Source organism: Malaclemys terrapin, chromosome 9 (assembly GCF_027887155.1).
Source record: "Malaclemys terrapin pileata isolate rMalTer1 chromosome 9, rMalTer1.hap1, whole genome shotgun sequence".
NCBI classification, from domain to species: Eukaryota; Metazoa; Chordata; order Testudines; family Emydidae; genus Malaclemys; species Malaclemys terrapin.
This window is the reverse complement of record NC_071513.1, coordinates 87,711,509-87,726,462: the sequence shown is the minus strand read 5'-3', so window position 1 is coordinate 87,726,462 and position 14,954 is coordinate 87,711,509. Positions and strand designations below refer to the sequence as shown.

The 14,954-nt window shown below is 38.7% G+C and overlaps 1 protein-coding gene across 1 annotated transcript in view; it reads left to right on the top strand.

Annotated features, from left to right (window-relative positions):
* The window catches only part of BCHE (butyrylcholinesterase), a 51,579-nt gene extending 41,508 nt beyond the window's left edge, over positions 1 to 10,071 (top strand). The window contains exon 4 of the mRNA XM_054040528.1: positions 7,117 to 10,071. Coding sequence (XP_053896503.1) covers positions 7,117 to 7,241 — 125 coding nt within the window. The 3' untranslated portion in view covers positions 7,242 to 10,071. The remainder of the gene's footprint in view (positions 1 to 7,116) is intronic.
* Positions 10,072 to 14,954: the final 4,883 nt, after the last annotated feature.

The window sequence follows — 14,954 nt, the reverse complement described above, 5'->3', positions numbered from 1 at the left end:
ACCTCAAGTGGTCAGAGCCTCAGTTTTATGTCTTATCTGAAAAATGGCACCTCCAGTCATACAGTGTTCTCTGTCACCATGCTAGGGAATCAGTTTGGTATTGAGCCACCTACTAACTCATCTTCCTCTGCTATCCTGTTTATTACTTTGAGGTCTCGTGTCTACATAATGGCCAGCACCAATGCTGCTCAACAGCAAAGCTGGCTCTACCACACACTAAGCAAGACAGACAGTTGGCTAAAGTAGTAAAATATAAGAGACAGCAAAATGTTTAGTGACTCCAGGCTGCAAGGGTGGATCTTTTCCAGTTTCCTAGGGAAGCAAAATGCTCAGAGCTGGCAAAGCTTATAGTATGACTGCAGATTTAGAAAATTAATAAGAGAAAAACAAATCTCACACATCCAGATAGCAGAAAGAGACATAAATGGAAATGCCAGTCTCTGAATATTTCTAGAGTATTTAGTGTTGGGGATTTCTTACTGTCTTTACTTTGTGGTGGATTACCACACTATCATTGAGGACCTTAGTTGCAATATATATATATTTTTGTTCTGATAATACAAGTACCCTAGTAAATTGGGCCCTGGACTTGTCGAGTGTGTGCTCTTGATTCTGAAGAAGACAGAACTCTTGCTGCCTCAGGTTGCATTTCTGCAGGGAGCTGATAGGCTCCTGCAGGGGACTGAGCACTCTCAACTCTCACTGGCCTAAGAAAAATTCAGGGCACTCAATACCATGGAAGGAACAGACTTAAATATTCATCATGCACAAGGCAAAAAGATTAGTCTGAGGGTACTAGCACTGGCAAATTCACAGTAGTCCTAGAGCCAGAAGACACTAGTCCTTACCTGTAAGGAATAGGAACTAGAATAATGGATTAATTTACTCAAAAGAAGTTTGTTAACTCTTGAACACCCTCCAGTTCTAACAGATATTAATGATCAAAATATTATGTATCGAAATGAATGTTCCTTCCAACACTCCAAGAACCTGTAATGCATCCAGAGCCTAACTATCGTAGTGTCTGTTTCCCCTTGAGCTGGCTATAGGCAATTTCCACTCCATTACTTCCTCTGGTCTTTTTAAAAATATATATTTTTTTTAATTTATAGCAAGATTGTGTCATTATATATTACCTATGAAAAAACAAAACAAAGATAAAATGTCATGGGAATAGTCCTATCAGTGGATTTTGTGAATGTGCTAAGAAAAATATCCTAAGAAAACTAAGAATTAAGCTTGAACATTTTACATGTATGAAAATAGTATCCAAAAGCATTATACATTAGACAAATAATCAGCTGTATGTAGATCATTAAAATGCCTTCTCATAATACAAGAACTAGGGGTCACAAATGAAATTAATAGGCAACAAGTTTAAAACAAACAAAAGGAAGTATCACAATGCACAGTCAGTCTGTGGAACTCTGCCAGAGGATGTTGTGAAGGCCAAGACTATAAAAGGGTTCAACAAAGAACTAGATAAATTCATGGAGTATAGGGTCCATCAATGACTATTAGCCAGGATGGACCGGGATGGTGTCCCTAGCCTATGTTTTCCCAGAAGCTGGGAATGAGCAACAGGGGATGGATCACTTGATGATTACCTGTTCTGATCATTCCCTCTGGGGCACCTGGCATTGGCCACTGTCGGAAGACAGGATACTGGGCTAGATGGACCTTTGATCTGACCCCGTATGGCCGTTCTTATGTTCTTATGCCACAAGTCAGAAAGTTCAATATCAGAAACAGTTTCCATATTACTTTGGGTTAGATTCAGCAACCATTACTCATGTTGAGAAGCCCCATTGATGCCAGTGGGATTAGTCTCAGAGTAAGGCAATACTTAATCTAAGGGTGGCAGGATATGGCCCCTAAAGTCCTCTGTCCATTCATGTAATTTGTCTAGTCCCACTCTCCTGCAAACTAGTTAGTAAGGGAGGTAAAACTTATTACAATATTGTACCATCCGAACATTTCTACTGACAGTTAGAAGAAGAAGAAGAAGAAGAATATAAAAATCTGGTGATTTCTTTAAAAACAAACAAGCAAACAAAAAACCTGCTTTGTGGGTTAAAGCTGCACAGCTCTCCTGAAATTGTATGGATGACTAAAGAATATCCAGGAGAGATTTCAAAATACACCTAATCCTGCAGACCCCTGTACCTGGACAATTCTTAATATTTATCAGAGCTAAGAGTCAGGAATATATTTGCAGGTACAGTATCTATAGGGTGACCAGATGTCCTGATTTTATAGGGACAGTCCCGATTTTGGGGGCTTTTTCTTATATAGGCACCTGTTACCCCCCACCCCCTGTCCCGATTTTTTACACTTTTTTACACACTATCTGGTCACCCTAAGTACCTAATAGCAGCTGGGTCAGAAGGAAACATTACTCCTGACTTGTGTTTCCTAGTAAATTATACTATATCATAACTGTTACATGACCTCTGTCCAGCTCCTAGTGTCCATAACACAAAAATACATTCACAACTGGTGCCCTTTTGGCAGATTTAACAGAGGGGCAAAAAAGGGCAGAGAGCCAAATTTATCTCTGATGTAACTCCACTGAAATTAGGGCACTGTGACATCACCAAAGCAATGTGGGAAGGGATGTGCTGTCAACTGTTTGATCTGTGGGTATATGGAACACTTTGTTTTCTTGCTTTGTCAAACTGAGCATTAGAGACCTGATCCAAAAAAGACTCTCTATCACGTTAATTATTATGTATCTATTGTTTATTATTATTTATTATTATTTTTACAATTTATTATTGTTATTTATAATCATGGCCTGCAAATGTTTTTGGATAATCAACTACAAAACCTTTTGAGATTTGAAAATATAAGGAGATTTGGCCATTTAAAACTGCATTTAAGCTGTTGCATCTGTTAAAATGTATTAATTATTTCATTGGTTGGCTTTTGTTATATGGTAGTGAATTCGAGTAACCTCATGCTCTGAATTGTAATTATTGGTCAAGATGAATTCTCTAATCTTTTTTTGCCTTCTTTCTGTCATCCCATCTAAGTCACAGGTGGTTGCTTCAAAGAGATTGATGATGTTGGTGATAATGGGATGCATTGACTTGTGACTTCAATTTTGATCTTATCGCTGAAAAAGAGCAAACAAATGGGAACCCAAGTTCTTATTTCAGGGCTTTAGTGTTTCTCTTTCTTTTTTAGATTCATAATGGTGGCTAGTCTGAATTTCTCATTGTCCATTTTCTATAGCTCACTCACTTCTTTTAATGTCCGTTAGGTAGCACTGAAGCATCTCATAATTTATGATCCAGATCAATTATTTCTGATTAGAGATGTATGGACAGGAGATGTATTCAAGTTTATAAAACATTTGGGCATGAATACTTTCCAGTCATTAAGACTTCAGAAATATCTGAGCCTCTGTACCTGAAATATTCAGGAAGAAATGTAACAGTTGCCTGAATCAATAATTGGGCAACACTGCATGGATAAATTAGACTGGATAATCATAATCAAGCTTAAGAAAAGCAATAAGATCCAGGTGTTTTTTCTCAAAATAGTACTAGTAATGGTCCAAATGCTAAATTACCCATCCATTTGACATAGTTGCAAATAATCTGGCTTTATCTAAGAGTCTGATTTCTTATTTAAAGTAAAAAAAAAAAATATGCAGAGAACAGCACTTACGGTCAGAAAAGTGACTGTAAAAGTAGAAAATGTAGTATTGTGCATATCTGCTCCTTACAGGTCTTATGAGTCATATTTACATAGTTTATTGACCCAAAAAAGTTTTTAATGTTATCAACATTTGGAAAAGCACAAGCTTTGGGGTTTTTTGTTAATGAGAAAACTGGCCAGGAGAAAATAAGAAATTACCTGAATTTTTCCCAAAACTCAAATCTATTGAAGCCTTAACTGTTTTGGAGCTTTGAAAACAAAAAGTTTGGTTCATCTATTTTTTTTTTATTTTTTGTACATCTGCATTCTTCTTGCCTTCACTCTGCCCCAGAAGCAAAAGTACTGAATTACTCTTGATATAACTGAAACTAGGAAGGCATTAAAATCTTATTGAAAAGTCTCTTATCATTAAATTACCAACCTGGTTTCCAGACCAACAGGTTTGGAAAAATTCAGCTGACCTGCAAATAAACTTTATCTCTTTCGACATAAGAATGACCATACTGGGCTAGACCATTAGTCCATTTAGTCCCGTAACCTGTCTTCTGACAATAACCAGTGCCAGATGCTTCAAAGAGAATGAACACAGCAGGGCAATTATCAAATGATCCCTTCACTGTCATCCAGTCCCAGCTGCTAGCAGTCAAAAGTTTAGGGACACATGGAGCATGAGGTTGTATTCCTGACCATCTTGGCTAATAGCCATTGATTGACCTATCCTCGATGAACTTATCTAATTCTTTTCTCAACCCAGTTATACTTTTGGCCTTCATAACATCCCTTTGCAAAGTGTTCCACAGGTTGACTGTGAAGTACTTCCTTATGTTTGTTTTAAACCTGCTAATTATTAATTTCATTGAGCAACTTTTGGTTCTTGTGTTAAGGAGTAAACAACTCTTCCCTATTCACTTTCTCCACATCGTTCATGATTTTATAAACCTCTATCATGTCCCCACTTATCATCTCATTTCGATGAACTGTCCCAGTCTTTTTAATCTGCCTTTTATAGATGCTGTTCCATGCCCCTAATCATTTTGTTGCCCTTCTTTGTACCTCTTGCATTCTAATATATCCTTTTCTTTTTAGATGGAGAAGCCAGAACTGAACTCAGTATTCAAGCTATGGGCATACCATGTAGTAGCATTATGTTATTTTCAGTCTTATTATATATCCCTGTCTTAATAGTTGCTAACATTCTGTACATTAATGAAAACATTAAGCAGATGTTTTCAGAGAACTATCCACAATGACTCCAAGATCTTTCTTGAGTGGTAGCAGCAAATTTAGACCCTATCATTTGATATGTATAGTTGGGATTATGTTTTCCAATGTATATCACTTTGCACTTCTCAACATTAAATTTCATCTGCCATTTTTTTGCCCAGTCACCCAGTTTTGTGAGATCCCGCTGTAACTCTTTGCAGTCAGCTTTGGATTTATCTTAAATAATGTATTACTGTCTGAATACTTTACTACCTCACCGTTTAACCCTTTTCCAGGTAATTTATGAATATGTTGAACAGCACCGATCCCAGGACATGTCTTTGGGAGATCCCACTATTTACCCCTCTCCACTGTGAAAACTGACCAATTATTCCTATCCTTTGTTTCCTATGTTGTAACTAGTTACAGATCACTGAGAGGACCTTTCCTCATATCCCAGGACTGGTTACTTTTATTAAGAGCCTTCGATATGGGACCATGTCAAAGGCTTTCTGAAAGTTCAAATACACCATATCAACTTGCAAGGATCATTCTTGTCCGCATGCTTGTTGACTCCTTCAAATAATTCTAATAGATTGGTGAGGCATGATTTCCCTTTACAAAAGCCATGTTGTCAAGTATCAGGGGGTAGCCGTGTTAGTCTATATCTACAAAAACAACAAGGAGTCTGGTGGCACCTTAAAGACTAACAGATCAGATCAGATCTGTTAGTCTTTAAGGTGCCACCAGACTCCTTGTTGTTTTTAAAAGCCATGTTGACTCTTACCTATCATGATCATGTATGGGTCTGTTAATTCTGTTCTCTACTATAGCTTCAACCAATTTGCCTGGTACTGAAGTTAGGCTTACCAACCTGTAATTGCCAACATCACCTTTGGAGCCTTTTTTTAAAAATTGGCATTACATTAACTATCTTCCATCTGGTACAGAGTCTGATTTAAGTGATAGGTAATATACCACAATTAGTAGTTCTTCAATTTAATATTTGAGCTCATTCAGAACCTTTGGATGAATATCATCCAGTCCTGGAGAATTGATACTGTTTAATTCATCAATTTGTTCCAAAACTTCCTCTACTGACACCTCAATCTGGGACAATTCCTTTGATATGTTACCTAAAAAGAATGGCTCAGGTGCAAAGATTTCATTTAGCTTCTCTGCAACAGCCTTAACTTGAATGGAGCCGTGATTCCACCACATAGCTATGTTTTTGTACAGCACTGTCCTAAATCTGTCAGTGGTAGAGTGCCTCATGTAGGAGCTATGTGAGGAGTGCAGACGTGAGTTCAATTGCCCTCACCCCAACAGGTGCTGCAAGGTGTATCTTTTTAGCAGGCCAGAGCTCATCTCTTCGGCCAAGGCCTCTTGGTTGTTTCATCCCCTCTCAGGGTCTCAGGTGATTCAAGAAAACAGCCTGCACACAGCAAATGAGCTTAAACAAAAGAAAGGAAAAGAAAAACCTGTCAGCAATTCCCTCCAGGACATGGGCTGTTGTTACTTCAGAGGGCTTTGGGAGAATTACTTTCAATGTCAGAGTTCACTGGACTCCAGTGCAAGTCTCAGTCCCCACCTCTCCCTTTTAGCTCAGGTGATCTGCACCCTCTTTCTGCAGGCTGTCACTTCTCCTGGGGCTGGAGAAATTCAACAGTCTGTTTCCTTCCCAGGGTTAACCCATCTGAGTGGATTTCCCTCCCTTTAACAACTCCTCCAGTCCTGAAATGATTTGCAAGTGAGGAGGGCAGTGCCACTCCAGCCCAAAGCAGTCCTTAACCCCTTCCACACCACTGTAGGGATTATATACTCTATCACAAGCACCTAGCACAGTGGAAATATGATCCTTATTGGGGTTTCTGGGCTGTACTGTAAACTATGTATTAAATCATTCTATTTTGATAAAAATAAACAGAGGTTGCTTTTAAAAGCTGAGATAAACAGTTCATGTTTATTTGATAAACATATATACAATGTAAAGAGAGCAAATTCATCTTCATAAATATATAATACCTAAGATTGTGCCAGAATGATAGTTCTTCATTTTAACTCGCTACTTCCTGATGCAGTGCTAAAATGTTAGCCACTGAATTTCCAATAGTTGGGGATGAAAGAGAGGGAGGAGAAACTGTTGTGCCATCTAGAGAAAATGGCACTGGTAATCCACATTATTTTTCAATTAATGTAAAAAGAGATTCAAATTTAGATTAATACAACCCATTATGTGTTTTACAGGAAATATTGATGAAGCAGAACGAGAATGGAAAGCAGGATTCCATCGCTGGAACAATTACATGATGGACTGGAAAAATCAATTTAATGATTACACTAGCAAGAAGGAAAGTTGTGCAGGTCTCTAATTAATAGGTTTACCCTTTCAAGAATGTCCATATTACCATTGATCAAGGCAAACATACCAGTAACTATCTAACATGTTTAGCAATAAAGCATATTATGTAAATTAAACAAAATGTCATGACTATAATATTGATTCCCCAGATCTTTTAGTTTATATTCTACCTTGTATCTCAATAAACAATATAAGGCACTCATACCCTTTGAAGCTTCAGAGTATGTCAAATAGGACTATAGAGATTAAAGTATGAAGATTAATGATGTACATGTTATCAGAAACACTAGCAGCTTAAAGTCTCACTTCAAGGAAACACTGTAATCTATTACAGAAAGTGTAATTTTTTAAAACAGAAATATCAGTATTTTATAATATTGTCTGGAAAGCACAACTGATATAGATCTTTAGCGGCAATGTCACAGCATTATGAACCTTGCTTCAGTAGTAATTTAGTTGACATAAACAGATGATAACTTTTCTGGACACAACAAATGTTAACCACTTGTTAAGTCAACGGGGTTTTTAAGAGAGTTATTAAACCCTGAATAATTGCTTCTTTAAGGCCCAGTAACTCGGAATCACCACACAGCCCATGTATTCATACATTAATATTCCTTACTAGAAGCCAGGGATAAAAAGAATCCTTCCTCTCTGTTATAGAACCACTGTGGAGCTAGTCTGTGTAGCACCTCTCCTGTCCGTGATCCCACTCATCAGGGAGCAAAGGCTCAAAGTAACAGATCCAGAGCCAGGGTCAGCCTTTCCCTGCTCATCTCTCTCTCTCTCTTTGCCCTGTGCAAGACTTTCCTGTGGGGCTGGGTTCCGGATAGGGGCTGCAAATGCCCACTGAGCACCCCGACCCTTGAATAATTCTGTCCCTTTTCACCCAATGGAACTAGCCCAGATTCATTGTAGCGAGGAGCTCCCTGCACATTGAAGGATGGATTCAGATTTACTCCTAAGTGACTAGATTCGACATAGTGTCAGTCGCATCAGTTTACCAAAGACCAGAAATATAACCTCAGTTTTCCTGATTAGGTAGAAAAATTACAATCTGTAGAACATGGTCCCTATCCTGTAGTGTGTAGACATTATTCTGGCAATAGTAAAATCATTGGGAGCTGAAGGAGATCAGTATTTTGCAGAAGTGGACCCTTAGGTTTGTAGGACTGAGCTCCAGGTTTGGTTCATATAAAATCCACCCTAATGTTTTCCACAAACTCTAACTGAATCCTTTTTGTGGCTTCAAAACAAAAATTTGGATAACTATTTCCCCATTAATCTGTACTTCTTGGTTCTGGCTTGAATGGGAAGCAAAATGCCACAAAATACAGTAAGATGCTCTCCTTGGTCCATCTGGAAGGAAGTATTATCAGAATTCTCCTGAGACAGCAGGCTTTGGTGAAATTCATAGTCCATTTTGGCAGACTGAAGAGATCTGGATAACACTGAGATGATGGAGAAGCAGATGAAAATAAAGATGTAAACTCCAAGAAAAAAGACTGACAGCTTCCTTTGCAACAAGCACTTTAGCTGATAAAATATGTTCACCCTTTTGATTAGGGGATATACATTTCTTGTACAAATTCTTGGAAGTCAGTACCAGAACTTTTATCACAATTTATTGGAAGAGCAGTTTCGTGGATTACAACCTGCACAATCAAAAGGCCATCAGTTTTTTTGGACAGGCAATTACCATACGTAGAGTAAGGAATGCAAATAGTTAACTACGACCTGGCCTACACTAAAAAGTTAGGTCAACCCAGCTATTGCGCTCAAGGTTTTAAAATATCCACTCGAGCAGTGTAATTAACCCGACCTAATCATAATGTAGATAGTGCTATGTCTACTGAAGAATTCTTCTGTCAACCTAACTATCACATCTTACGAAGGTGGATTACCTACACCGATGGATGAACTCTTCCCATTAGAATAATACATAAGAATGGTGAGACCAATGGTCCATCTAGCCCAGTATCCTGTCTTCCAACAGTGGCTGGTGCCAGATTCTTCAGAAGGAGTGAGCAGAAGAAAGCAATTATCGAGTGAGCCATCGCCTGTCTTCCAGTCCCAGTTTCTAGCAAAGAGAAGTTGGCATTGCTTCCCTGCCCATTTTAACTAATAGAGTAGGTAATGAGTACATTGAAGAGCTACAGAGGTGCAGCTGTAGACTTTGCAAACTCTGTGTATCGTATATCATGTTTATAGTATATATATATTTATGGCACTATATAAATTACTATTGTTATTGATGATAATATTATAACATGCAGGATTGTGGTGATCTACAGAGTATTGAATGTTTATCACCTGCTATCCCCTGCTATTCAGACCATTGGAAAAATTTACCGAAAGATTATGAGTCTCTGTGCATCACCCAGCTGGTTCTTTTGGTTCAGAAGGCAGTCCTTTTTTATTGACTTAATGGGTATGATTTTTCAAAAGGGCTCATTGTGGGCTTAACGCTGTCAAAAGTGTCAATAGTGAATCTCAAAGGAAGCAAAGTTAGGTCAACCCTGAGTATTTCTGAAAATCACACCCAAATTCTTGGTGTCATCCTTTCAAGCCATTTCGGTTTGCTTCTGAAAATGAGACAAGCAACAACACTTTTAAAAAAAAAATTCAGACCTAACAAACATACAATTCTTTTTAAAAAATGAATCATTTAAAAGATATGTAGTATTTTTTTCTGTTTGTACAGCGAGGGGCTGGATGAGTGTATCTGAAGAATAAAACTCTTTTTACAATGTGTAGCTGGACATTGTAACATGACATCTTAAGAGAGGTTGGAGGAAGGGAGTGGGAAGAAAAACTGAATAAAATGAAACTTAAACCCATTCATTTGTTGGCTTGCTGACTTTGTTGGTGTGAATATATTTTATACTTTCATTTTTCTTACCCTGGGAAAGGATTTTGTAAAATACCATTACTACATCATTCCTATGCTGTGCTGATTTCATTTAGTCATATGTCTCTATCCTACACTTATGCAAATACAATAAAATCTGTCATAAGTGACTAATGAAGGGAACAGCAAAAAATCAGTCACCCACTGTAGGTGGTGCATGGCTAAATGTCGAACAAAATTGTACTAGAAATTGCATGAGGATACTTTAAAGTAGTTGCTTAAGTCAGTCATTGCCTATTGGACAGATACCTTAATATAGATCTATAATCTATATTATATAGTATAATATACATACTGTGTATGTATTGTGGTTAATGATATCGCTATTGGCTCAAAAGGGGCTTGCATCCAGGAGTTGATGGGGAAGATGCGCTGTTACGCTACTCACACACCCTCTCAGGATCCAAAGACTACCACACCTGAGTGGTTTTTAGTTTCTGAAAACATGGTTAACAGTGCAATTAACAATGATGACATTTAAATTAATGCCATTAGGCTTAAGAGTTAACATAACACTGATTTGAGTGGTGTCAGTTGACACCTAGCTTAGAGAAATTGGGTTAACTTCATCATGGTGTTGCCACAGGCCTAGGTACCAAAGTGATTGTTGCTCTGTAAACACATAAACGGATAGAATTTGGATCATTGTTTCTATCTATCAACAGGCTTAGTAAAACAACACTAACATGGCTACCCCTCTGATACTTAAAACAACACTGTGTCAATTCATATTTGGAAAATGAAATTTAAATATAAACTATGGAGAAATTGATGGAGCAACCAGAAATTGCCTTTACATTGTATAATGTACAGATTCAATATGAATCCTATACGTTTAGGCCTCTATACCATTCCTATTATATAGGATGCAGTAGACATACTATCTTTTAAACGACATTATAATGTAATTTTTAATGTATCCAACATTCTGGGGTCTGAACTCCTCTGTGTAACTTAATATCAAAGCAACCTAACCCATTGCTATAGACAGATAACATGCAGCTTAGTCTGAAAAATAATATTAAAAGTGGAAATATTTATATCAGAACGTTGCCTTCATCTCAGCCATTGTTATGGGTCACACTTCCACTGGCTCCACACTGGTTCTGTGGCATCAGCAATAGCTGATTCAGATGGACATCATAACCATCCTAGTACTGCTATTACTCCTGCAATATGTCCAACTATTAAAGAACAGCATATGTCATCAGTACCAGCTGGCACACTGAAAACCTCATAGCCCCCTTGCTCTTCCTACTCCTCCAGTGAATTAACTGTTAAAAAACCAAAACGCATTCCAGGGTTAGCAAGAATTAGAGGACGTAGAGGAGCTTGCTAATGTGGTTACACTAAGCATTATGGTATCTCTGCTCTGCTAATTTCAGCTATAACTTTGTCCCACTGAGTTGAAGAAATAGGTTAGGAATCTGACAGTGATTCAGAATATGGGCGAGGAATGAGAGCAGCAGCTCTGGCCCAGGCGTGCAGCCTATTGGGGAGATGTGTTAGTGCCAGCTGACTACTTTCTCGCTTGTCTTTCTCTCTCACTCTCTGTGCAGCTATGGGGATTTGCCAACAAATCTGTCTGCTCTTGGCTAGCTAGCAATTACAAAACCAAGCACCTGTGTAACAGATATGTGCAGCTGTATATGTTTACCGCTGCTGATCCATCTGTAGTACATGCCACATGCCAGTTGATTCACTCTGGGTGGATTGGGAGCTAGAATCCATTAGAGAAAATCCCTAGCATTAACTCATTTTTATCTCTCCTCAGTAACTTACGTTTCTAGGTGGTTTTCTGGTCCTATGTAGCAAGGCATAGGGGGAAGAATTTATCATAGCCTTTGATGCTAATAACATTGGTCTTTCAACCTGATGCGCTAAGACAGCCACTGCACTAACTCAGCCTGTAGAGATAACGGATGTTAACTTGAGTGGTTCTGAATCCATCCAATAGACCTATACCCTCCTTTTTATCTTAAAGTTTCTTTTGGGGCCTTCATTCTTCCCTAGCAAATGATAGAAGCTTTCACATGCTTTTCTAGTCTAGTTCTAGGAGCATCACTCCCCTTACTTGTTTCTTATGCCATTTGAATGATCTGAATTTTTCAAATTACCCCAATTTCTGCTCTGTACCTATTTCAGTTGCTCTGTGCCAACTTCTTTTAGTTGCTTTTAAATTCAACTATGTTTATGCCCTAGAGCTTTCCATTCTATATATAAAACAATGGAAAGCTCTAGAGAATATATATATTCTCTCTCTCTCTTCTCTCTCTATATATAACTCACTTTATCTCTCAATCTCTTTCTATTTTAGTACAGCACATTTTACTTTTCCATTTAATCATTTCTTCTATTTCTTTTTTTAAGGCTGATGCAGTTTAAAAAAATATAATTCACAAACCAATCCAGTTTACTCTTTTTCTCTTAGACACTGTAGAGAGTGTTCCTTTATAGGAGCTCATAACAGCCAATAGGATAGCTGGATTTTTTGAGAGTGCAGGTAATTTTCTGAGCATTTTGCAGTTGTTCATGATAAGGTAGGAGTAATCAAAACCCAAGCTGATTACTGCAAGAATTGAAAGGAATTTCTCAGTATATTCAACACTGCAAAACTGGCTGGGTATGTGTAGCGTGGTGGACACCCACTCCTGCCTGGGAGGGCTTGAAAGCAGCCCTGGAGAGGGCTGCATCTCTAAAAGCTGGGCTGACTGGGGAAGTGGCTGCAGCTGGGCCACACCCCAATCAGGCCACAGCTGGCCTGTATAAGAAGCCTCGGAGTCAGGAGCTCAGATAGTCTCTCTCTGCATTCAGAGAGAGAAGGGCCTGGCTGCAGGGAGCTAGAGACAGGGTACTTGAGTGGAGCAGGGCTGGGGAAAAGCAGGAGCTGGGGAGCTCCAGCCTGGAAAGCCCCAGGCTGCGGCCTAGCATAAGGCCAACAGATATTGGGGGTTGCAGAGGGCAGCCCAGGGGTAGGCAAAGGCAGCAGGTCCAAACCCAACCTTGCCAGTGATGAGTAGGCTGATACTGCAGTCTGCCTCAGGGCGTGGGGGCTAGACGAGGACTGACAGTAGCCTTATACTGAGGTGAGGTGGGGATAGTGGGTGGGGGTTTCCCGGGGAAGGTAGACCCTGAGAGAAAGGGGTTACTGCCAGGGGGCAGCACCCTATCTAAAAGGGCACCGGAGTCCAGGGAGAGACACGGGGGGCCAAGCAGTAGTGGATCACCTGCCTGCAGAGGGTGCTTTGGAGCTGGGATGAGCTAATTCCCATGGACGACCAGCAGGAGGTGCTGCAGGGGGGAGTCCACACTGCTACAGTATGTTACAGGGTTTTTCTTTTTCCTCAGGGCCACCGCCACAGACAAAATACTGGACTTGATCAGCCAATGGCTTAGTTCCTAAATTGCTGTGTGTTGTTCATATGCACAATCTTTATGAATAAGCTTCTTAGTACATTGTATCCTACAAATATATTTTAACCTTTGTAAGAAATATTGATTTGTCTGGTGAAAACTTACTTTTAAAAATTTGATGTATAAAACACATATATACCATATTTTATACCATCATACCTCTAAATCCTATTGGTTTAAATATGGTCACAGAACTTTCTGATATAATGCACAAAGCAGGCAAATTACTCATTCAACCAGTTAAAAGTCCAAAAGCATTTACACAGACTTCAGTTGATTTAGGACCAAATCTTATGCCCTAAAGTAATTAACTAATTTAGTAATGCTCATAAGGAGAGATAATTCCTTCCTGATCCCTGCAGAAATCTTGATGCATGAATATTGATTACCCCGTCTTTGTATTCAAGCCTACAAAATGTTTTTGATAGACTAGATTAGATGTACAATACTCAGAAAAAACTTTGATGCATAGACTTAATGACTACAGTGCAGTGATGTGATGCTAAAGTCAATGAAGGTGTGCACTTTAACAGGGTTTTAATTGGGTTGCAGGTGATGATAAATAAGGTTCACAAACATTATGAAAGGAAAAAGATGGGTGATGGTAGATTAGGGCAGGAGAGGAGGGAACTTCACATCACATCTCTTCGCTTCACTTCACTTTATGTCTCTTCTGGAGCCCAAAATAAAGTCTAGTTGTGGTACAGTAGTTGCTATGCCAATGTCAATAAAGGGAGAAAGGTTGTTTGATATTGTTCCGCTCCCTAGCAGCATCACAAAATATATGACTAACCCAGTGGCTTCATTGTAGCAATACATACTTTTGGAGGTCGATCATACTTTTGCAGTCAAATCCATGTGCAGAACATATTACCTTTTCCTTAACAGTACTGAAAGACAGGATAGAGTCCTGGGCCTTAACTGATGTTATGTTCATTTCAGATCCGAATAGCAACTACTGTCTTGTATGATGCCTCCCAATTAACATACATACAAGTGAGAGAACACATTCTCCTGTCTCTTCAAGTTCTGCTTCCATTTTAATTTATTCCAGAGCTTCAACAGCTAATGCTTTAGCCACTATTAATAGAATAATGTACAAATGGTGTAGGTGGTTCTTGCAGTTTGGAGTGCTGTGGTTAATTTCTTTAATTTATAAAGTATTTATAAGTCTTAGTTATACTGAGCAGTGGTAAAAATGTGTAGGCAGAAAGCAGTTATCTCCACACATCTCAATCTTCCAAATTAAATTCACTCTTGCTGCATGTCTAATCACTTCAGGGCACCTCATCATCTTCTCTCTATTACAGGCTACATAGCATAATTTCTAGCAAAATAGATATGTAGATTTCAATGAAGGTCTTTAGACTGATCTTATTTTATTATCTCACCTGTGAG